The 24,369-nt window shown below is 42.6% G+C and overlaps 1 protein-coding gene across 2 annotated transcripts in view; it reads right to left on the bottom strand.

The window, feature by feature from the left end:
• The window catches only part of LOC120049670 (dedicator of cytokinesis protein 11-like), a 135,815-nt gene extending 113,273 nt beyond the window's left edge, over positions 1 to 22,542 (bottom strand). For both annotated transcript variants that reach the window (XM_038996016.1, XM_038996017.1), the window contains exons 1-7: positions 22,353 to 22,542; positions 13,498 to 13,614; positions 12,851 to 12,940; positions 10,864 to 10,946; positions 8,810 to 8,876; positions 3,048 to 3,143; positions 214 to 348 (exon numbers count right to left, since the gene is read on the bottom strand). In XM_038996016.1, coding sequence (XP_038851944.1) covers positions 214 to 348; positions 3,048 to 3,143; positions 8,810 to 8,876; positions 10,864 to 10,946; positions 12,851 to 12,940; positions 13,498 to 13,614; positions 22,353 to 22,454 — 690 coding nt within the window. In that variant the 5' untranslated portion in view covers positions 22,455 to 22,542. The remainder of the gene's footprint in view (positions 1 to 213; positions 349 to 3,047; positions 3,144 to 8,809; positions 8,877 to 10,863; positions 10,947 to 12,850; positions 12,941 to 13,497; positions 13,615 to 22,352) is intronic.
• Positions 22,543 to 24,369: the final 1,827 nt, after the last annotated feature.

The raw sequence follows: 24,369 nt of genomic DNA, 5'->3' as shown, positions 1-24,369 counted from the left end.
ACTGTACTGTATTATTCACAACAACCATACGACGTCAATGATTTCCAAGTCAAGGTGAAATAAGGGACCGTATTCAATGAGCATCTCAAAGTAGCTGATCTAAGATCAGTTCCCCCGTCCATGTAATCTAAGGAATTGTAATCTAAAAGACCAGACTGATCCTAGATCAGCACTCCTACTCAGAGACTCTTTGTGAATAAGGGCCCAGGTCACCTGAATGACGTCTATACAGGAGTCCAGGTAGATGGATCCTTTGGTGTCCTTGCAGTTCTTCTCATCCTTGTAGGAGTTGAGGATGTAGGAGCCGTCTGGCAGCTGGGACAGGTAGAAATACCTCCTCTTAAACACCTGATAATCAGAAGAAGGGTTTCAATTCAAAATCATCCAATAGCCACGCCGCTTTTATTTCTAATAGTGTCCATCTGCTGTACAGTCTAGTGGATGTGTGGGTACAAAGGTAGATACGGCTGGTGATCAAATGTATTGTTGTGGAACTCAAACACAGTTGTAGATACCTTTTTTGATTAGCTGAGTCAGGTAGGGCCCTATAAAATCCGCGATGCGGAGAACGCGGACGGAATCACGGAATCCAGACATTATAACGGAATTGAACAATATTTAAAAATGCATTTCATTTATTCGAAAATTAATTAGATCAGGATTATTGTAAAACGGCTCCGGATTATCATAAGACATGAACAAAATGCATCACTGATTCTTATTTTCCTTTATTTCTGAAGAGGCAACGGGAATGGCCCTGTCCATGTGTGCGTGTTTGTTTGTCTACCACTTTGTGTAGCCTTTAGCGATGATGCTAATGATAACCGTCTTATGGTAGATGGAAAGGCTTTCCCCAAAAACACAAATGTTAACGACAAAGTAGCCTACCTGCATAATGATATTATGATTATTTGGTGATTTGTGATTAGCAAACTCTACAATCAGAAACAGAGCTAAGCAAACACGTCTCTTGCTGGTGCACACCTGAATTAAAGGTTATGTACACCCCAAAATAAAAATGTACTCGATTTTTCCAAGTCCTCAAGTGGTCTCCTGATGTGGTTTAAGCATTGTGTACTTAGAACATCCAATTGTGTTGTTTTTAATAAAAATTAAAAAAAAGATTTTGAGAGCAAAAACTGAAACCTGGCAAAACAAAATGGGAAAAATTGAATATTTATATATAACTGATTTTATAGGGCCCTAATCAGGTATGTTAGTGCTGAACAAAAGCCTTCACAGTGCTTTAGTGGTACATGATCTACGTAATTTCTTCAGACCCCATGACTTTTCCCACATTTTATTTCGTTACAGCCTTATTCTAAAATTGATGTATTTTTTTTTTTTTTTTTTTACTCATACCCCATAATGTCAAAGTAAGACAGGTTTTTAGAAATTTTTGCAAGTAAAATATATCATATTTACATAAGTATTCATACCCTTTGAACCATTTTTGGCAGCGATTACAGCCTTGAGTCTTCTTGGGTATGACGCCACAAGCTTGGCACACCTGTATTAGGGGTGTTTCTCCCATCCCTCTCTGCAAATCCTCTCAAGCTCTGTCAGGTTGGATGGGGAGCGTCAGTGCACAGCTATTTTCAGGTCTCTCCAGAGATGTTCAATCGGGTTCAAGTCCGGGCTCTGGCTGGGCCACTCAAGGACATTCAGAGACTTGTCCCGAAGCCACTCCTGCGTTGTCTTGGCTGTGTCCTTAGGGTCGTTTTCCTGTTGGAAGGTGAACCTTCTCCCCAGTCTGAGGTCCTGATCACTCTGGAGAAGGTTTTCATCAAGGATCTCTCTGATCTTTGCTCTGTTCATCTTTCCCTTGATCCTGACTAGTCTCCCAGTCCCTGCCGCTGAAAAACATCCCCACAGCATGATGCTGCCATCACCATGCTTCACCGTAGGGATATGGTGCCAAAGAGTTCAGTCTTGGTTTCATCAGACCAGAGAATCTTGTTTCTCATGGTCTGAGAGTCCTTTAGGTGCCTTTTGGCAAACTCCAAGCGGGCTGTCATGTGCCTTTTACTGAGAAGTGGCTTCCGTCTTCCGGCCACTCTACCATAAAGGCCTGATTGGTGGAGTGCTGCAGAGATGATTGTCCTTCTGGAAGGTTCTCCCATCTCCACAGAGGAACTGTCAGAGTGACCATCAGGTTCTTGGTCACCTACCTGACTAAGGCCCTTCTCCCCCGATTGCTCAGTTTGGCTGGGCGGCCAGCTCTAGAAAGTCTGGGTGGTTCCAAACGTCTTTAATTTAAGAATGATGGAGGCCACTTTGTTCTTGGGGACCTTCAATGCTGCAGAAATGTTTTGGTACCCTTCCCCAGATCTGTGCCCGGACACTGTCTTTGAGCTCTACGGACAATTCCTCCGACCTCATGGCTTGGTTTTTGCTCTGACATGCACTGTCAACTGTGGGACCTTTATATAGACAGGTGTGTGCCTTTCCAAATCATTTAGTTATGACATTTGTGTTTCTTTACGTAATATGTAATTCTTGTACTGTATGTGTGTCTATAGTTTTGTTCAATATTGTGTTAGAGTATATAAGTTGTTTCGTCTGAAACTTTGTTCTCCCTGCTGCTGTTGCACCAGGTCTCTCTTGAAAAATAGATTTTATCTCAATGACAAAAACCTGTATAGGTTAAATAAGGTTAAAAAAACAAAAAAAACACAAATATCCAATCAATTTAATTTACCACAGGTGGACTCCAATCAAGTTGTAGAAACATCTCAAGGATGATCAATGGAAACAGGATGCACCTGAGCTCAATTTCAAGTCTCATAACAAAGGGTTGGAATACTTACATAAATAAGGTGTTTTTGTTTTTAATTTTTAATAAATGTGCAAACATTTCAAAAACCTGTTTTCCCTTTGTCATTATGTGGTATTGTATGTAGATGGATGAGAATTGTTTTTTCAAATAAATTTACGAATAAGACTGTAACGTACATTTTTGGGGAAAAGGTCAAGGGGTCTGAGTACTTTCCGAATGCACTGTATAGTCAGTAGACAAGGATGGTGGGTGAGCTGTTCTGACTCACCCTCATGGAGACAGACAGGCTGCTGTTGATGTTGGCTTTCTGCAGCCAGCCCTGCTTCATGATACCCCCTCTCTGAGAGCACAGAGATGACGAGTCCTGGTGACACACACACACACACACACACACACACACACACACACACACACACACACACACACACACACACACACACACACACACACACACACACACACACACACACACACACACACACACACACACACGAAGGAGAGTTAGGATTGATAATGTGTATGGATATACAATCAATAGGCTAATACACACACATCACACACTCCCAGAGACAACACACCCACAGACAAACACACAGATACATGTTTGCACAGATACACAAACACACACCCACGCAATCACACAAACAGAAATAATAGCCACACATTCCCCAACAAAATAACTTTTGTCACTGAGTCTAACACACACACACACACACACACACAATGTGCAGAGACATACATAATTCATAAAGAAAGGTATGGAGAGAATTTCTCTGATTCCCATGAATGGGTCGGAGTCATTTAACCCATTTAACCACAACCATCACTTCACCAACTCAACTAATTTGCAGTGAAAATCTCCATGAGACCATTTATCCCAACATTAATATCCATAACAAGGACATTGCCACTCAAAGGACAGACACTTACAAACACAGTAAATATGTATCCCAATCCAATACCTAATCCTCTTACTGCTGTTGGGATATACAGAGAAACCACATGCATACAGCGAAATGCCATGCTGTAGCTATCACACACACACACACACACACAGACACACACACACACACACACACACACACACACACACACAGACACACACACACACACACACACACACACACACACACACACACACACACACACACACACACACACACACACACACACACACACACACACACACACACACACACACATCCAGCTCAGTTAACAAATTGAGAAGTGGCACTATCCTTTGCGCTCGTCCGATCATAAGTACGCCTCTCTCTAGTTCTGTCATGTAATCCAATTGGCTGAGCTCTCTCCTCTGTCCTCCCACATCACTCCCACTCTTCCCTTGCTCTGAGTGGTGCTCTGAGAACCCCCTTCATTCCTCTATCCACCCCTCTACTCTATCAATCCCACATGAAATAATTATCCAGTTTACTCTAGAATACTCGTGTACTTACTATATAATTATGTAGTAAACTGTAGTATACTATACTACACACTGTAGTATCCCTCTGCCATGTGTAATTCTTACTATAAAATGTTGTAGTATACAGTAGAATACTATAGTAAATACTGCAGTATCCTACAGGCTGCAAAAACACTACAGTAATTACTACAATAATGTCTCCACAAACACAATAGTCTGCAAGTAGGTTTCCTCCAGGAGAAACCCCTACTGTTATATCAAAGATAATAAAACTACAGTAATTGTCACGTTCTGACCTTAGTTCTTTTGTTATTTCTTTGTTTTAGTATGGTCAGGGCGTGAGTTGGGTGGGTTATCTATGTTCGTTTTTCTATGTTGGTTTTTTCGTTTGGCCTGGTATGATTCTCAATCAGAGGCAGGTGTCGTTAGTTGTCTCTGATTGAGAATTATACTTAGGTAGCCTTTTTCCACCTGTGTTGGGTGGGTGTTTATTTTCTGTGTCTGTGTGTTCCACACGGAACTGTTGTATCGGTTAGTTATTTCACGTGTCGTTTATTGTTTTGTTTCAGTGTTCGATTGTTTTATTAAAGAGCATGAACACGTACCACGCTGCGCATCGGTCCTCCGATCCTTCCAACTACTCAGAAGAAGAGGAAGACAGCCGTTACAGTAATGTCCGCAAAAACACTACAGTAAATACTACTGTATACTACAGTCTGCAAAAACACTACAGTAATTACTATAGTATATACTACGAAAACAATTACTATGGGATTTATCCTATAGTAAATTACAGTCATATCCACAACACTACAGTATTCACTGTAATGTTTTTGAGGACTACAGTCCGAAAAAATACTACAGTGAATACTCTGAAGTCCGCAAAAAAACTACAATGAATAATATAGTATTTATACCATAGTATACTATAGTATTTTTCATGTGGGATTCCTCACCAATCTCCCTGATTGCATTATCATTGATTAATTCTTATGGTCACTCCTCTCCTCTCTCTCTCCATTGCTCTGTTTCCCTCCCTCCCACCCTCAATATATATATATATATATATATATATATATATATATATATATATATATATATATCTCGCTCTCTCTCTCTCTCGCTCTCTCTCTCTCTCCAGTGGTTATAAAAGTAGGCTGGGATAAAAGGAGTAGGCTACATATAGAGCTACAGTATCCTGATTCCTGCTGACAAACAAAACAAAAAGCAGGAATTACCAGTGACTTGCTCAATAAGGAAGTGGTCAGATGACGCAGATGCTAAGCTTCAGGACTGTTTTGCTAGCACAGACTGGAATATGTTCTGGGATTCTACTGATGACATTGAGGAGTACATCACATCAGTCACTGGGTTCATCAATAAGTGCATCGATGACGTTGTCCCCACAGTGACTGTACGTACATACTCCAACCAGAAGCAATGGATTACAGGCAACATCTGCACTTAGCTAAAGGGTAGGGCTGGCTCTTTCAAGGAGCGGGACTCTAACCCTGACACTTATAAGAAATCCTGCTATGCCCTCTGACGAAACATCAAACAGGCAAAGCGTCAATACAGGACTACACCGGCTCTGCTTGTCGGGATGTGGCAGGGCTTGCAAACTACTACGGACCACAAAGGGAAGCACAGCCGCGAGCTGCCCAGGGACATGAGCCTACCAGACGAGCTAAATACCTTATATGCTCGGTTCGAGGCAAGCAACACTGAAACATGCATGAGATCATCAGCTATCCGGATGACTATGTGATCACCCTCTCCGTAACCGACGTGCGTAAGACCCTTAAACAGGTCAACATTTACAAGGCCGCAGGGCCAGACGGATTACCAGGATGTGTACTCTGAGCATGCGCTGACCAACTGGCAAGTGTCTTCACTGACATTTTCAACCTGTCCCTGACCGAGTCTGTAATACCAACATGTTTCAAGCAGACAACCATAGTCCATGTGCCCAAGAACACCAAGGTAACCTGCCTAAATGACTACCGACCTGTAGCACTCACGTCTGTAGCCATGAAGTGGCTAACATCAACACCATTATCCCAGAAACCCTAGACCCACTCCAATTTGCATACCGCCCCCAACAGATCCACATATGACGCAATCTCTGTTGCACTCCACACTGCCCTTTCCCACCTGGACAAAAATAACACCTATGTGAGAATGCTATTCATTGACTACAGCTCAGTGTTCAACACCATAGTGCCGTCAAAGCTCATCACTAAGCTAAGGACCGTGGGACTAAAGACCTCCCTCTGCAGCTGGATCCTGAACTTCCTGACGGGCCGCCCCCAGGTAGTAAGGGTAGGTAACAACACATCTGCCACGCTGATCCTCAACACAGGGGCCCCTCAGGGGTGTGTGCTCAGCCCCCTCCTGTACACCCTGTTCACCCATGATTGCATGGCCGAGCACGACTCCAACACCATCATTAAGTTTGCCGACGACACAACGTGGCAGGCCTGATCACCGACAACAATGAGACAGCCTATAGGGAGGAGCTCAGAGACATGGCAGTGTGGTGCAAGGATAACAACCTCTCCCTCAACGTGATCAAGACAAAGGAGATGATTGTGGTCTACAGAAAAAGGAGGACCGAGCATACCCCCATTCTCATCAACGGGGCTGTAGTGGAGCAGGTTGAGAGCTTCAAGTTCCTTGGTGTTCACATCTCCAACAAACTATCATGGTCCAAACACACCAAGGCAGTTGTGAAGAGGGCATGACAACACCTATTCCCCCTCAGGAGACTGAAAACATTTGGCATGGGTCCTCAGATCCTCACAAAGTTCTACAGCTGCAGCATCGAGAGCATCCTGACTGGCTACATCACCGCCTGGTACGTTGGAACTGCTCGGCCTCTAACCGCAAAGCACTACAGAGTGAAGTTCGTACGGCCCAGTACATCAATGGGGCCAAGCTTCCTGCCATCCATGACCTCTGTACCAGGCGGTGTCAGAGGAAGGCCCTAAAAATTGCCAAAGACTCCAGCCACCCTAGTCATAGACTGTTCTCTCTGCTACCGCACGGCACGCAGTACCGGAGCACCAAGTCTTGGACCAAAAGGCTTCTTAACAGCTTCTACACCCAAGCCATAAGACTCCTGAACAGCTAATGAAATGGCTACCCGGACTATTTGATTGCCGCCCACACACATTTGTATGCTGCTGCTACTCTCTGTTTATTATCCATGCATAGTCAGTTTACATCTACCTATATGTACATATGACCTCAATTACCTCAACTAACCGGTGCCCCCGCACATTGACTCTGTAGCGGTACCCCCTGTATATAGCCTCGCTATTGTTATTTTATTGTTGCTCCGTAATTATTTGTTATTTTTCTATTTTTCTTCTTTATTTTAATTTTTGTATTTAAATTTTTAATTTAAATTTTTTTTTACTTCAGTTTATTTGAGTAAATACTTTCTTAACCCTTATTTTTCTTAAAACTGCATTGTTGGTTAAGGGCTTTCACTGTAAGGTCTACACCTGTTGTATTCGGCGCATGTGCCAAAACTATTTGATTTAATACACTATTACTGCTCTCTCCCTCTGAGACAAGATGTCTAGGGTGTAGCAATAAAGGACATTGTAAGTCATGTAACATTAGCCAGCATCTTTTTGTGCTGCCTGGATTGATAGATGGCCTCTGCTCTGCTCTATTTCTCCCTCTCTCTTTAGTACTTTGCTGTATTTAAAATGGCAGCCTATTTCCCTGTATAGTGCACTACATTTGGGCCCAGGACCCATAGGGCTCTGGTCAAAGGTAGTGCACTATATAGGGAATAGGGTTCCATTGTAGCCGCAGCCCTGGAGTGATTCAGTGATAGCCTCTGCTGTCTGCTCTGTGCTCTCAGCAATATGTCTGGCAGCTGTTTATTTTCCTTCAATCGTTCAATTACAACCCTTTTAATGTTAAGTTTATCCACATCCGGCCAGGCCAATGAGGGGTCGATGAGAACTATTTTTAGAAAAGTACAGCTCTGGTTTCACTGCTAAAGAGGATTGAGGAGGACTTAGGCTCATTAGGCGAGCGAGCTACTGGCTGTACTGGCTGGCTGCAGTAGCCTGGTCCCAGATCTGTTTGTGCTGTCTTGCCTACTCCTAATGTGACAATGACCATAGGCGTAGGCAAGATAGCACAAACACATCTGGAAACAGGCTGTGGCTGTAGACCCTACTGAGTACAGCTGCAAATGCTCTCCCGCCACAAAACCACATCATAGTGGCACAGTGGCGGTTAGGATTTCTGGATGTAAGCTACGGTATCTCTGTTGAATTACTGTTATTTGATGCATTGTATTGTATTGTTAGCATCTTTTCTAAAACGCTTTGGGGGGGATGCAGCAATGTGTTGATGTTATGCTCAAAGTCAAAAGGGTATTTTAAACATGACCACCACCAAGCCAACAAGACCTAGAGGACGTGAGTGAACTGGCCACACAAAAGACCCTTGAGCATACCAGACCACTCACCATCGTCTGATAATCAATGTCTCTCTCTCTCGCACACATGTACGTAGGCGCGCACACACACATACACACACACAGACTGGTCCATCACCCCCAGGCCTAACATTCCACTCACCTCATCTTTAGCGTCTTCATCGATCTCAAACACGTGAGCCGGCAGCTTGTCCATCTTCAGGCCTTTACTGTGAAAACACATGTCGTGTGAGAGAGAGGGTTGTTGTGTGAGAGAGAGGGTTGTTGTGTGAGAGAGAAGGTTGTTGTGTGAGAGAGAGGGTTGTTGTGTGAGAGAGAGGGTTGTTGTGTGGGAGAGAGGGTTGTTGTGTGAGAGAGAGGGTTGTTGTGTGAGAGAGAGGGTTGTTGTGTGAGAGAGAGGGTTGTTGTGAGAGAGAGAGGGTTGTTGTGTGAGAGAGAGGGTTGTTGTGAGAGAGAGAGGGTTGTTGTGTGGGAGAGAGGGTTGTTGTGTGAGAGAGAGGGTTGTTGTGTGAGAGAGAGGGTTGTTGTGTGAGAGAGAGGGTTGTTGTGTGAGAGGGAGGGTTATTGTGTGAGAGAGAGGGTTGTTGTGTGAGAGGGAGGGTTGTTGTGTGAGAGAGAGGGTTGTTGTGTGAGAGAGAAGGTTGTTGTGTGAGAGGGAGGGTTATTGTGTGAGAGAGAAGGTTGTTGTGTGAGAGAGAGGGTTGTTGTGTGAGAGAGAGGGTTGTTGTGTGGGAGAGAGGGTTGTTGTGTGAGAGAGAGGGTTGTTGTGTGAGAGAGAGGGTTGTTGTGAGAGAGAGAGGGTTGTTGTGTGAGAGAGAAGGTTGTTGTGTGAGAGAGAGGGTTGTTGTGTGAGAGAGAGGGCTGTTGTGTGAGAGAGAGGGTTGTTGTGTGAGAGAGAGGGTTGTTGTGTGAGAGAGAGGGCTGTTGTGTGAGAGAGAGGGTTGTTGTGTGAGAGAGAGGGTTGTTGTGTGAGAGAGAGGGTTGTTGTGTGAGAGGGAGGGTTGTTGTGTGAGAGAGAGGGTTGTTGTGTGAGAGGGAGGGTTATTGTGTGAGAGAGAGGGTTGTTGTGTGAGAGAGAAGGTTGTTGTGTGAGAGGGAGGGTTATTGTGTGAGAGAGAAGGTTGTTGTGTGAGAGGGAGGGTTATTGTGTGGGAGAGAGGGTTGTTGTGTGGGAGAGAGGGTTGTTGTGTGTCAGCAACCCAGAACTATATACTCAATACATCAACTCCTTTCTACTGTATCTTGGTTCTGGTCATTTCAAGAGTGTGTCTTTGTACAGTATCAAAAGCTAGTCTAAATCCTCAATGGATCAACAGCTAGTCTAAATCCTCAATGGATCAAAAGCTAGGCTATATCCTCAATGGATCAACAGCTAGGCTATATCCTCAATGGATCTACAGCTAGGCTATATCCTCAATGGATCTACAGCTAGGCTATATCCTCAATGGATCAACAGCTAGGCTATATCCTCAATGGATCAACAGCTAGGCTATATCCTCAATGGATCAAAAGCTAAGCTGTATCCTCATTGGATCAAAAGCTAGGCTAAAACCTCAATGGATCAACAGCTAGGCTATAACCTCAATGGATCAAAAGCTAGGCTATAACCTCAATGGATCAACAGCTAGTCTAAATCCTCAATGGATCAACAGCTAGGCTATATCCTCAATGGATCAACAGCTAGGCTATATCCTCAATGGATCAATAGCTAGTCTAAATCCTTAATGGATCAATAGCTAGTCTAAATCCTCAACGGATCAACAGCTAGGCTATATCCTCAATGGATCAACAGCTAGGCTATATCCTCAATGGATCAACAGCTAGTCTATATCCTCAACGGATCAACAGCTAGGCTATATCCTCAATGGATCAATAGCTAGTCTAAATACTCAACGGATCAACAGCTAGGCTATATCCTCAATGGATCAACAGCTAGGCTATATCCTCAATGGATCAACAGCTAGGCTATAACCTCAATGGATCAACAGCTAGTCTAAATCCTTAAAGGAACAACAGCTAGTATAAATCCTCAATGGATCAACAGCTAGTCTATATCGTCAATACATCTACGCCTTGCTTCCTATCTACAATCTGGTAATTTCTATGCTGTTTCTTTCTATCAATGGCTTTTCTTTTCCAGATTTATAGCACCTTGGAAGCATGCGTGTGTCAATAGCTTTTCTATTCTAGACTTACGTTGGGAGCATGCGGAAATCTCCCGAGTACGCTTCATATTTGTAGTTGATGACATGCCAGTCCGTGTTGTAAGTCTTGATGCACTGCCAAACAGGTCAACATTAGAGCTCAATTAGTAACATTACAACACCAGGGGACCAGGGTAATAAAGAGTTCACAGTTCACACCATACCAGAAAAGTGTCATTGTATGTCAAGTTTAGAGGTCGACCGGCATGGCCGATTAATTAAGGCCGATTTCAAATTTTCATAAAAATCTGTAATTGGCATTTTTGGATGCCAATTATGGACAATTATATTGCACTCCACGTGGAGACTGCGTGGCAGGCTGACCACTTGTTACGCGAGTGCAGCAATGAGCCAGGGTAAGTTCCTAGCTAGCATTAAACTTATCTTATAAAAAACAATCAATCTTAACATAATCACTAGTTAACTACACATGGTTGATGATATTACTAGTTTATCTAGCTTGTCCTGCGTTGCATATAATCAATGCGATGCATGTTAATTTATCATCGAATCACAGCCTACTTCGCCAAACGGGTGATGATTTAACAAGCGCATTCGTGAAAAAAGCACTGTCATTGCACCAATGTGTACCTAACCATAAACATCAATGCTTTTCTTAAAATCAATACACAATTTTTTTTTTTACACCCGCATATTTAGTTAATATTGCCTGCTAACATTAATTTATTTGAACTATGTCAAGATTTGGCCAGGATTGTTCCGGTTTTGGTCACTAGATGCCCCCATTGGGCTTTTTTGACCCTTTTGTTTTCCCTTATTTCCAGTTATTATTTGCACCTGTGCCTCGTTTCCCTTGTATGTATTTAAACCCTTAGTTTTCCTCAGTTCTTTGCTCTTTGTTTGAATGTTAGCACCCAGCCCCAGCCATGCTGTGAACTTTTGTTACTCCAGTTGGATTCTCTTGAGGTACTCTGTTTTTGTTCTCATTTATTTATTTAGATTTTTCTTTTGAGGTTTTTTCCCTGCTGTACTTACCACTTTTGTGGATTTACCTTGTGACTTGGAGGATATACCTTTTTTCTCTTGGAATTACTTTTGACGTTGTGGATTTATATTTTTGCCTGAAGTACTTTCCGTCTCAAGTACTGCTGTGTCTGCCTCATCTTCTGGGTTCTGCCAACTATTAGTGGCTCAGTTTGCTAAGTGACTGTTTCTCTCACCGGAGACCTGAGTTCGTAACCGGGTCCTGACAAACTAGGGAAATTGTGTCACTTCTCTTGCGTTCTGTGCATGCAGAGTCAGGGTATATGCAGCAGTTTGGGCCTCCTGGCTCGTTGCGAACTGTGTGAAGACCATTTCTTACTAACAAAGACCATAATTAATTTGCCTGAATTTTACATAATTATGACATAACATTGAAGGTTGTGCAATGTTACAGCAATATTTAGACTTAGGGATACCACCCGTTCAATGAAATAGGGAACGGTTCCGTATTTCACTGAAAGAATAAAAGTTTTGTTTTCTAAATGATAGTTTCCGGAATTGACCATATTAATGACCTAAGGCTCATATTTCTGTGTGTTTATTATATTATAATTAAGTCTTTAATTTGATATTTGATAGAGCAGTCTGACTGAGCGGTGGTAGGCAGCAGCAGGCTTACAAGCATTCATTCAAAACAGCACTTTCTAGCAGCTCTTCACTTTATGACTTCAAGCCTATCAACTCCCGAGATTAGGCTGGCAATACTATAGTGCGTATAAGAACGTCCAATAGTCAAAGATATATGAAATACAAATGGTATAGAGAGAAATAGTCCTATAATTCCTATAATAACTACAACCTAAAACTTCTTAACTGGGAATATTAACTGGTCAACATCTCTCTATTGGGACCAACCAGTAGTTTGTTTCTGGTCAGGCATCGAAGTTCCTATTGATTGCTATTACGATATAGGCTTGCCAAGTTTTGTCTACAGGCATTTATTTGTTGTGTACTAGTGTTGACTGAATGAGAACCTCTTTGGCAAACAGGCTCTTGGCGTCCCTCTCTGCATTCTGGGGCACGGAGGGAACCACGGTCCTCCTCTGACGAGAGATCTGAGACTCCTACACAGAGAAGGAGGGGGGGGGGTTTGGAAAGAGATGAGGGTGAACAGTCGTTTAGGCTTTTACTGCTTTGTGTCTCCTGATCAGAACCACGTGTGTTTGAATAATGTGTATTTGAAAGAGTCCCAATAATCTGTCAGTGACTGAGTTAAACTGGACTGGCTGGGTTGCTTGGTTTTAACTAATAAATATGTCCCTCCTTGCAGGGGAGAACAAGGCTGTGAACTGGTGGATAATGGGAAAAGACACTTATTTGTAGAAACAGAAATCTATATGAACGCCCTCCCTGAGTCAATTCTCACAGAATTTGCTGATCTTGGTATAAAATAAACCACTGTTCCTGCAGTATTTTCTGGTATTCATATGATATGCTACTGTGGGGATATATGTCGCAATGCTGTCGCTAGCTACCCTACAAAATGTGGGCCTGGTTATCCAGTGTTTCTAGGAGCATATTTGAAAGAGTATGTCACTTTTATAAATATCCTCAAATAAAACATTGAATTTGAACAAACTAAACAAATGTCTCCTGTGTGTGTGTGTGTGTGTGTGTGTACCGAGATGTCGTCGACAGGACACTGCAGCAGGTCTCTGTGAGGGTCACTGTGGATCTGGGCTTTCCTCTGAAACACCACGTTCTCATAGTCCAACGGCTCAATGATCTTAGGCTGCTCCTGTAGAGAAACATAGACAGTCAAGTTACCAAGAGACGCACAGACAAGCTACCACACATTTACATTACATTTACATTACATTTCGGTCATTTAGCAGACGCTCTTATCCAGAGCAACTTACAATGAGTGCAGGAAGGTAAGCCAATTACAGTCACTGCAAGTAAAAACCTTTGTTCAATGAAGCAGCCATCAGCTAAATCAGTGCTAACAAGAAAAGACAATGCAAATGCAGACAGACACATAAACACAAAGGCACACACCCTCACCCACCCCTTCACAAACAGGGGGATGCGTTGGAATACATTTTGCTTTGTCATTTATGCTATTTATTTCCCATATGTATTTGCCATGTCTTTCTTAAAGCACTATGTTGTTTATTGTGACAATATTTGTTAGCTCTTTTGTAAGCAGTAAGCTAAAGTAAGCCTGAGTGTACAAAACATTAAGAACACCTTCCTAATATTGAGTTGTACCCCCTTTTGCCAAAAGAACAGCCCAAATTCATCGGGGCGTGGACTCTGCAAGGTGTCGAAAGCGTTCCACAGGGATACTGGCCCATGTTGACACAGTTGTGTCAATTTGGCGTGATGTCCTTTGGGTAGTGGACCATTCTTGATACACACAGGAAACTGTTGAGTGTGAAAAACCCAGCAGCGTTGCAGTTCTTGACACACTCAAATCGGTGCGCCTGGCACCTACTACCATACCCCGTTCAAAAGCATATCAAGAAGCTGATTAAACAGCATGATCATTACACAGGTGTCTGTAATAAAGCCCCTTTGTGGGGTAAATCTCATTCTGATTGGCTGGGCCTGGCTCCCAATTGGGTGGGCATATGCCCTCCCAGGCCCACCTACGGCTGCGCCCCTGCCCAGTCATGTGAAATCCATGGATTAGGACCTCATTTATTTATTTCAATTGACTGATTTCCTTATATGAACTGTAACTCAATAAAACTGTTGAAATTGTTGCATGTTGCGTTTATATTTTTGTTCAGTATACAAACATTGGATTTCTGTGGTCTGAATTTCAGAATCAATTTTGTTTTCAGACGTTTTCCGTTGGTAGGGCTACCCATGTGTCTCTCCTGACTCAGAAAGCCTGCTCACTGATGTCAATACCAAAGCTGATAATTGTGACTTGATTGAATTGTAGTGATGTGAATAATAATAATGATGGTGAGAACCCAGTATAGCCTAACCCTTTAATCATGGGCTTTTGTTACCTTGTGTCTCTAAAATCACTATGTTTCCAATTCTATAGTCATGTGACAAAGACTTTATTTGTTAATTAAAACGTACACATTTTCGCCTTTTTCCACATTAAATGTTTCATTTTCATAACTGATCGACATTTGGTATGCTATAGCCTATAGATAATATTCTGCCCATATGAACACATTTATTTAGTCCATATAAAGAACAGCTATTCATGATTTAATGAAATACAGCAAACAGACACAACCTTGTTTCACATTCTTTAATAAAAGACTAAAAGAGAAACAGGCAATAGGCTATTCAGCTGGCTTCACAGTTTCCCTGCCAAATAGGCCTACAGCGAAACTCAACATATATCAACAACGTTGAGTGCGCCAGAGGGTCTGTGTGCTGCGTAGTACCTTCCACAAAAAGTTTTGCCTCGACAAAAAGACACGCATTTGGGACGATGCCCAAGACTGACCAATAAAGTCCTCCTAGCTACTGAATCCTGAGCTCTCATGGTGGTGTCATTGTGAAAAAGCACACTGCGTTTCATCTCTCCCCCTCAATATGATCTGTAGAGGGGACAGAGTATCATAGAGGGGGCTGTGGACCGGGTACAAAACAGACCAGAGTCCCAGACGAGTAACACAACACACTAACAGCATGGTGTAATTGTGAAAAAGCACAGTGTGTTTCAGCTTTCCTCTGTCTGGGCAGTTGTTTGGAAGCTGAGACTGAAAAACATCACTCTGCTCTTTTCTCACCTGATCTGTTCTGCTCTGCTGGACTAGAGATTTGTCAATGTGACAGAGAGAAGCTACTCTCCCTGAACTAAAGATGTCTGAGGTTAGAGGGCAAAGATCACAGAGACACAAAGTTCAGAGGGCGGCTGCAGAGCATGAAAAGTGAGAGACTCGCTAATTATATTATCAGAATCCAGAAAAGAGGCGTTCAATTCTACAACAACATAAAAGGAAGCAATTCCCAAACCGTTCATAACAAAGCCATCACCTACAGAGAGATGAACCTATTGAAGAGTCCCCTAAGCAAGCTGGTCCTGTGGCTCTGTTCGCAAACACAAATAGACCCCACAGAACACCAGGACAGCAACACGATTAGACCCAACCATATCACCAGAAAACAAAAACATAATCACTTGACACATTGGAAATTATTAACCAAGAAACTGAGCAAAATGGAACACACAGTGCACACAGTGGCAGAATACCTGACCAGAATATCTGACCACTGTGACTGACCCAAAATGAAGGAAAGCTTTGACTATGTACAGACAGTGAGCTTAACCTTGCTATTGAGAGAGGCCGCTGTAGGCAGACAATTACGTGGAAACTGAGTTTAGATTACAGACCCACAAATAATTTGAAAACAAATCCAATTCTAATAAACTCCCATATCTATTAGGTGAAATATCACAGTGTGCCATCAAAGCAGCAAGATGTGTGACCTGTTGCCATAAGAAAAGGGCAACCAATGAAGCACAAACACCATTGTAAATACAACCCATATTTATGTGTATTTACTTTCCCTTTTGGACTTTAACTATTTGCCCAACGTTACAACACTGCACATAGCTATAATTTGACATTTGAAATGTCTCTATTCCTTTGAAACTTTTGTGAGTGTAATGTTTACTGTTAATTTCTGATTGTTTATTTCACTTTTGTTTATTATCTATTTCACCTGCTTTGGCAATGTAAACATGTGTTTCCCATGCCGATAAAGCCCTTTGAATTGAATTTAACTGAATTGAGAGAGAGAGAAAAAGAGAGAGAGAGAAAGAGAGAGAGCGAGAGAGAGAGAGAGAGAGAGCGAGAGAGAGAGAGAGAGAGAGAGGGGAAAGGCAGCTGTGAAAAATATTAGGGTGACTGCTGGACTGGAGGAGACCTTTAGAGCAGCTGGAGGATCACTCAAAACATTGAGAGGATTGTGAACACACGGCACAGTAGTCTAGTTCAACAGAATGTCCTTTGCGGGGTTAGAGTCCAACACTCTGACACCAGAGGTTGGCTGTGTTACATGGTCCTTACTGAAGTACTCTACAGAGGGGTTAGGCACTGCACAGGGTTCTAGAAATGCCTTATAAACTTTGACCTTAGGGTCTTAGTTCCTGGCTACTGTTTCTTTTTTGACACCAGGGAGTTCAGAGGGGGGTTGCTTGCTGCAGTGAGTGAAAATTAGCGTAGCAGGGCACAAGTTATTGCAGGAGTTCTAACTTCATCAGCCATTTGAGAGTGGCTCAGTCTGACATGTTACCAAGGCAACACAATCACAAAACAAAGATGGCTGCTCCACCACATCTCTGGTGTAATATCACTGCATCCTGTTGAGAGTTTCATAGAGAAGTGAATGATTTCATATCCTATATGCAAAGACATGTTCAGAGAAAACACACATACGTTAGGCTAAGTCATGTGAATCAGTCCAGGACAAAGCAAGTCAGCCAAGGAGACGCAACTAGGAAAAGTAAATAATTATTCATTCTAACAATAATGCAAGGCTCAGCAGAAGCAGGCGAAAATATGACATAGGATAAGCCTTGCTTGAACACAATGTAATCTTTTCTATGTAAGGTAATAGACTCCTGGGCCTGAGGGCAGTTTCATGCAGCCCAGAATGTGGTAGAGCTCTATCCATACTAGAGGAGACTGTTCTGCAGTGGCCACTGACCAGTGGCCAAGGACATTGGGAAAAGACTCAAGGGAGAGAGACACAGTCAGCTAACATGTCAGAGAACCACCAGGCCCCTCTCTAGGACTCCCGGCTCAAACACCCTGCCACAGTTCAGTGCACAGCTGTAAGTGTGTCCCACCTGGTACGCAGAGGGTCTGCTGTACTGCTGTCCAGGGAATTAGGGAGTGTGGGGAGAGGACATGCTGGACTTCAGATCAACTATTTCCCTTTCAGCTGGTGCACAGTGATTCTCCCTCTCTTTCGCACTCTTCCCCTCCCCCAGTCATTGTTCTCTGTCTCTCACACACACACGCACATGCATGTGTATTCATGTACAGTTGAAGTCGGAAGTTTACATACACTTAGGTTGGAGTCGTTAAAACTCGTTTTTCAACCACTCAACAAATGTCTTGTTAACAAACTATAGTTTCGGCAAGTCGGTTAGGACTTCTACTTTGTACATGACACAAGTAATTTTTCCAACAATTGTTTACAGACAGATTATTTCACTTAAAACTCACTGTATCACAATTTCAGTGGGTCAGAAGTTTACATACACTAAGTTGACTGTGCCTTTAAACAGCTTGGAAAATTCCAGAAAATTATGTCATGGCTTTAGAAGCCTCTGATAGGCTAATTGACATCATTTGAGTCAATTGGAGGTGTACCTGTGGATGTATTTCAAGGCCTACGTCCAAATTCAGTGGCTCTTTGCTTGACATCATGGGAAAATCAAAAGAAATCAGCCAAGACCTCAGAAGAAAAATTGTAGACCTCCACAAGTCTGGTTCATCCTTGGGAGCAATTTCTAAACGCCTGAAGGTACCACGTTCATCTGTACAAACAATAGTTCACAAGTATAAACACCATGGGACCACACAGCCGTCATCCCACTCAGGAAGCAGACGCGTTCTGTCTCCTAGAGATTAAGGTACTTTGGTGCGAAAAGTGAAAATCATTCCAAGAACAACGGCAAAGGACCTTGTGAAGATGCTGGAGAAAACAGGTACAAAAGTATTTATATCCACAGTAAAACAAGTCCTATATAAACATAACCTGAAAGGCCGCTCAGCAAAGAAGAAGCCACTGCTCCAAAACCGCCATAAAAAAAGCCAGACTCCGGTTTGCAACTGCACACGGGGACAAAGATCGTACTTTTTAGAGAAATGTCCTCTGGTCTGATGAAACAAAAATAGAACTGTTTGGCCATAATGACCATTGTTATGTTTGGAGGAAAAAGGGGGAGGCTTGCAAGCCAAAGAACACCATCCCAACCGTAAAGCACGGGGGTGGCAGCATCATGTTGTGGGGGTGCTTTGCTGCAGGAGGGACTGGTGCACTTCACAAAATAGATGGCATCATGAGGTAGGAAAATTATGTGGATATATTGAAGCAACATCTCAAGACATCAGTCAGGAAGTTAAAGCTTGGTCGCAAATGGTTCTTCTAAATGGACAATGACCCCAAGCATACTTCCAAAGTTGTGGTAAAATGGCTTAAGGACAACAAAGTCAAGGTATTGGAGTGGCCATCACAAAGCCCTGACTTCAATCATATAGAACATTTGTGGGCAGAACTGAAAAAGTGTGTGTGAGCAAGGAGGCCAACAAACCTGACTCAGTTACACCAGCTCTGTCAGGAGGAAGGGGCCAAAATTCACCCAACTTATCGTGGTAAGCTTGTGGAATGCTACCCAAAACGTTTGACCCAAGTTAAACAATTTAAAGGCAATGCTACCAAATACTAACTGAGTGTATGTAAACTTCTGACCCACTGGGAATGTGATGAAAGAAATTAAAGCTGAAATAAATCATTCTCTCTGCTATTATTCTGACATTTCACATTCTGAAAATAAAGTGGTGATCCTAACTGACCTAAGACAGGGAATTTTTACTAGGATTAAATGTGAGGAATTGTGAAAATCTTAGTTTAAATGTATTTGGCTAAGGTGTATATAAACTTCCGACTTCAACTGTACATGGTAAACAACATAGTCGCTGGGCCTCACAATCAGCTACAGTAGGTAGGCTCTGCTGCCTGCTTAATTCATTACTTCTAGCAGCTCAGAGGAGAGCAGCAGCTTCCTGTCATGTGCAACAGGTTGGGCAGCAGTGGAACCACAGAACCAGAAGATACAGTTCCATTGCGACAGATCGTGTTACACAGAGAGAGAGAGAGAGAGGAGAGATAGTGAGAGAAGGGGGAGAGAGAGAGAAAGCGAAGAGATAGAGAGAGAAGGTGGGAGAGAGAGAGAGAGTCATAGGAGAGATAGAGAGAGAAGGGGGACATATAGAGAGAGAGGGAGAGAAAGAGAGAGAGTTCTGGCTCAGCTCCTTTAGAGAAGAACAGCCTGGGAGAGAAAGAAAACGAAAGAGAGAAGAAGAAACACAGAGGAAGAAAGGAGGAAGAAGGGGTTAGTTCTGGTTGGGGCGTAGCCGCCTGCCTGCCTGCCTGCTACATTCACCCATATATAGTCACTTTCTCATCTCTTTATGGGACTTTACTGTACGTCACACCGGTTTTTCAACTCGGTAGATCAATCTGGCCCCGGACACTCCAAACACCATCACTGGCTTTGGCTATAATGTTAGTGAGAGAAGTACTTTTCCAGATTGCTGTCCGTCTTATACAGTTCAGTGGAAAGACAGAGGAGAAGTCTATCTCTAGCAGATGGGCTTTACTACTGGCGTTTATGTGTACATATGCACGCACGCACCAACACACACACACACACACACACACACACACACACACACACACACACACACACACACACACACACACACACACACACACACACACACACACACACACACACATGCACCAACAGTTCCAATGTCCTCCACCTGACCCCAGTAAGTACTTCAGTCTGTGTGTTTACTGAGAACACAGACTTCCCATGTCCCACAACCCTTGACCTGACTTGAATTGAGTAAATACACAATCTTATATGTATATCGTTCCTCTAGACTAGATCCAAACAACACCTCTTGAGACCCTTCAGGAGCTTCCTTATGATCTAAGCGACCCTAGTCAATTACAGTATGTTCCTTTCAGCTAACATTCAAAACGTCTCAATGTCTTATGAGCTGAAACGAGGTTAAGGCTTTTAATTGAGCTTTCAGATCACAGAGAATGGAGCCCAGGACAAAGGAAATACCTACCCCTCCAATTGAATGTAGGAAAGGTCATTTCTACACACACCAACTGAGAGATACAGGATTATGGAAAGAGCAGAAAACTGTTCATTCCAGGAAGGAGAATAAGACAAGCAGCCCCATTGACGTAAGTGACACACACACACACACACACACACACACACACACACACACACACACACACACACACACACACACACACACACACACACACACACAGGAAGTATGGTTGGAGCATGCCTCCAGGGAATCCCCATGTGAGAATGCCGGCTCCGCGACCTCCACAAAACAGGACTTGTTCTCCATTACCACGGCGACCATTACCCCGAGGATCATCCGCTCAACCAGACACAACACACTTCGGAACCTGTGTTGCCTAGCACACGTCAGTCAGCGTCAAACCTCATCACAAGATTACTATGCCTGATTAACTTCACTTGACTGGAGATTTTTGTGAATAAAAAGATCCGGCCTAAGAGGTCTGCAAAAGTCCACTGAATGTTTTCTTGGCTGGGATTTTGCATTGGTTGCATCATATGAGAAAGAGAGAAATGTCTAGCGAATCAGATGACATTGACAGTGTGGGAGAGTTTACAGGGGAGAACTATCATGATGACAAATCAAGAGGGCATGAGGTCAAACAACACTAGAGGTCGTACACACACACACACACACACACACACACACACACACACACACACACACACACACACACACACACACACACACACAGAGAGAACCAAAAGGAGCCCTGTGTCAGTGGTTAAATCTCAGTGCCTCTTCAGCATTATATGCAATTTATCTCAAGCCATACCCTGCATCATCAAAGTGTTTCAGGCTAATACTACACACAGTTCAACTGTAACACAAACCCCGACCAGTGCACAAATCATGATCCATGATACAACACTTACTATTGTCCTTTCAACAAAGAAAAAGGAAATGCTTCTATGGAGACTGAACTCTTACTGTAGGCCTAGCTATAATCAAAGACCACCAGGATCAATAATGATACTTTACATGCCTGGAACATCAAATATTCAGTACTGGGAAAAGAAAGGACCAGGCTACACGACAGGGAATTAGGGATAGCTAGGCAAACCATGCAGTCTAGCTGCACATTCAACCTCAGAGCTGGCACTGCTCAATGCTCAATTCTCAAGCACACAAAAGCCGCCGCTGGAGCTGACGCCAAGAGAAATGGAATACCATGTGTTCTCTCTTCTGATCTGCCTGAACAATGTCACACCACTATCCACAGGGAAAAGAAACAAATACTGCAAATACGATACTTCCTTTATATGGACATTATCCCGTTTCAATACGGTCATTTTCTGCTAACCGTCACTGCTTAATTACCAGCTAATTACGACGTAATACGCCTTTTTAAATTGAAAGAGGTAGCTTGTATCCTAATCAAATGTAGCAAGCTCTGCTCGGTGGGTGACGTTGAGGAAATGGTGAGACGCTGAAATGCCTCTTCGATAATAACTGTGAAAAAAAATTGTCTTTCGACATTCAGACATTCAAGTAACGTTATGAACTAAAAGTACACATAGGCTTTTCCGGATTAAACAGAATAAATGGACCGGACCCTCGGGCTATGGTTTCGTGAGCGGGTTTGGACAGCAAGGTAGGCTACCGTTAGCTAGCCAAAGAAGAGATTATTAGCCATCATCATACTAACCACAATCACCGATGTCCTCACAGCCTCGGAGACGCTTTGCCTGAGTTCCGCTGCCGTTCCTGGTTTACTCAACCTTTTGGTAAATTTCCGTACCTCCGACATAGCTATCTTTCTCGTGAAAACCTCCACCTAAATCCCGGTATAACTGAGGGCATGCCACGGAGCTCTAGCAGCTGCAGACGGTTGTGACAGATGCGGATGGACCAGGCAAACAGCGTTGTCGTAGTGAGGCGGGGCTGGAGCTAGTGAAGAGGACCGAACAGGATTCTCGAGCATCTCGCGCGCCTCCTGCCTGTTCCCTCTCGTTCGGTAGGGGATCAGGTACACGCCTCAAATACCTGACCAACCACTGTTAAAAATAGTAACCTACAAATTGCATGAAGACCTGTAATAATATTCCTGGGATAAATTCATAGAACAGTTTATTTATTTATTTTTTATTTATGTTTTGTCTCCTATGAATTGGAGATGATCAGTATTTTGGGTAGATTATAGGTGTGCATTTTTATTAGATGTTTTGGTTGTTTAGCAACAAACTATAGGGCAAAACAGATGGAGTTGGCTTAGGTTGTTGACAACATGTAATCTATATTTCGTCTCCAATGGTTATTGAAAACATAAATAAATGTGCACAATGAGCACTTGTTGTCTCTCAAATACATCCTTACAGCACATTTTTGCCATATTTGACATGAAACCAGTCAAAACACCTCAAAACAAGACATGGTATCAAGAACAAGATGCAACTAACTTCGAAGAACGACTTACGATTCCCCACATGGCAGTTTCTTGTCATTGTTGCTATCTTTCCATCCAGAATCACAACAACCCGCAGACTGCTGCCCCATCAGCGTGCGCATCGATTTCGTGACGTTGTCAGCAATACCTATCCAAAGGTGACATATGAGAGAATGCCGCGCTCTAGTGGACAATGATGAGAACCACAGCAGGTCATCAAGTTCAAATTCTGTAGGGATTTGAACAATTTCAATTTTCTCTTTCATACCCCCAAATTATAAATAAAAAGTTACAATGATTTGCACTCATAAATTTAAAAATAATAGTTAATGTTTATATGTAATATAATGATGATGATAATGATGATGATACAATTGTCATAAGGGGCCAAACCACATATCTTACTCTCCAGTAAACAGATTAGATTCCAGAACAGAGGGCCTGTTGTTCTGGGTTAGCCTGCGTCAGATTAGCCACCATTAAAATAAAGGAAACCAGTACACAAACAGTTTGTTTCTGGATAACATGATTCAGAGAAGTTTGTGAGCCACAACCAGTGGTGTGAAGTATTTAAGTAAAAAATAGTCGTTTTTCGGGGTATCTGTACTTTACTTTACTACTCATATTTTTGACAACTTTTACTTTTACTTCAGTACATTACAACAACAAAAAATTATGTACTTTTTACTCCATATATTTTCCCTGATACCCAAAAGTACTTGTTACATTTTGAATGCTTAACAGGACAGGAAAATTGTCCAATTCACGCACTTATCAAGAGAACATCCCTGGTCATCCTACTGCCTCTGATCTGGCAGACTCACTAAACACACATGCTTCGTTTGTAAATTATGTCCCAGTGGTGGAGTGTGCCTCTGGCTATCCATACATTAAAATAACACAAAAATGGTGCTGTCTGGTTTGCTTAGTATAAGGAATTTGAAATTATTTATACTTTTACTTTTGATACTTAACTATATTTTAGCAATAACATTTTCTTTTGATACTTAAATATATTTAAAACCAAATACTTTTAGACTTTTACTCAAGTAGTATTTTACTGGGTGACTTTCTCTTTTACTTGAGTCATTTTCTATTAAGGTATCTTTACTTTTACTCAAGTATGACAATTGTGTACTTTTTCCACCACTGGCCACAACCAAATTCTGATTCCATTAAGCCTTGTCATCATCCATCTATTTATATCTGTGGGCTGACTCAGGGTATAGTAGGTTCCTACCCACCCAAACCATGTATTTGCCCCCAAAAAAGTGCCCTA

The sequence above is a fragment of the Salvelinus namaycush genome, chromosome 6 (assembly GCF_016432855.1).
Source record: "Salvelinus namaycush isolate Seneca chromosome 6, SaNama_1.0, whole genome shotgun sequence".
Lineage (NCBI taxonomy): Eukaryota > Metazoa > Chordata > Actinopteri > Salmoniformes > Salmonidae > Salvelinus > Salvelinus namaycush.
Note: the sequence above shows the minus strand (reverse complement) of the source record. Positions and strands in the feature narration are given on the sequence as shown.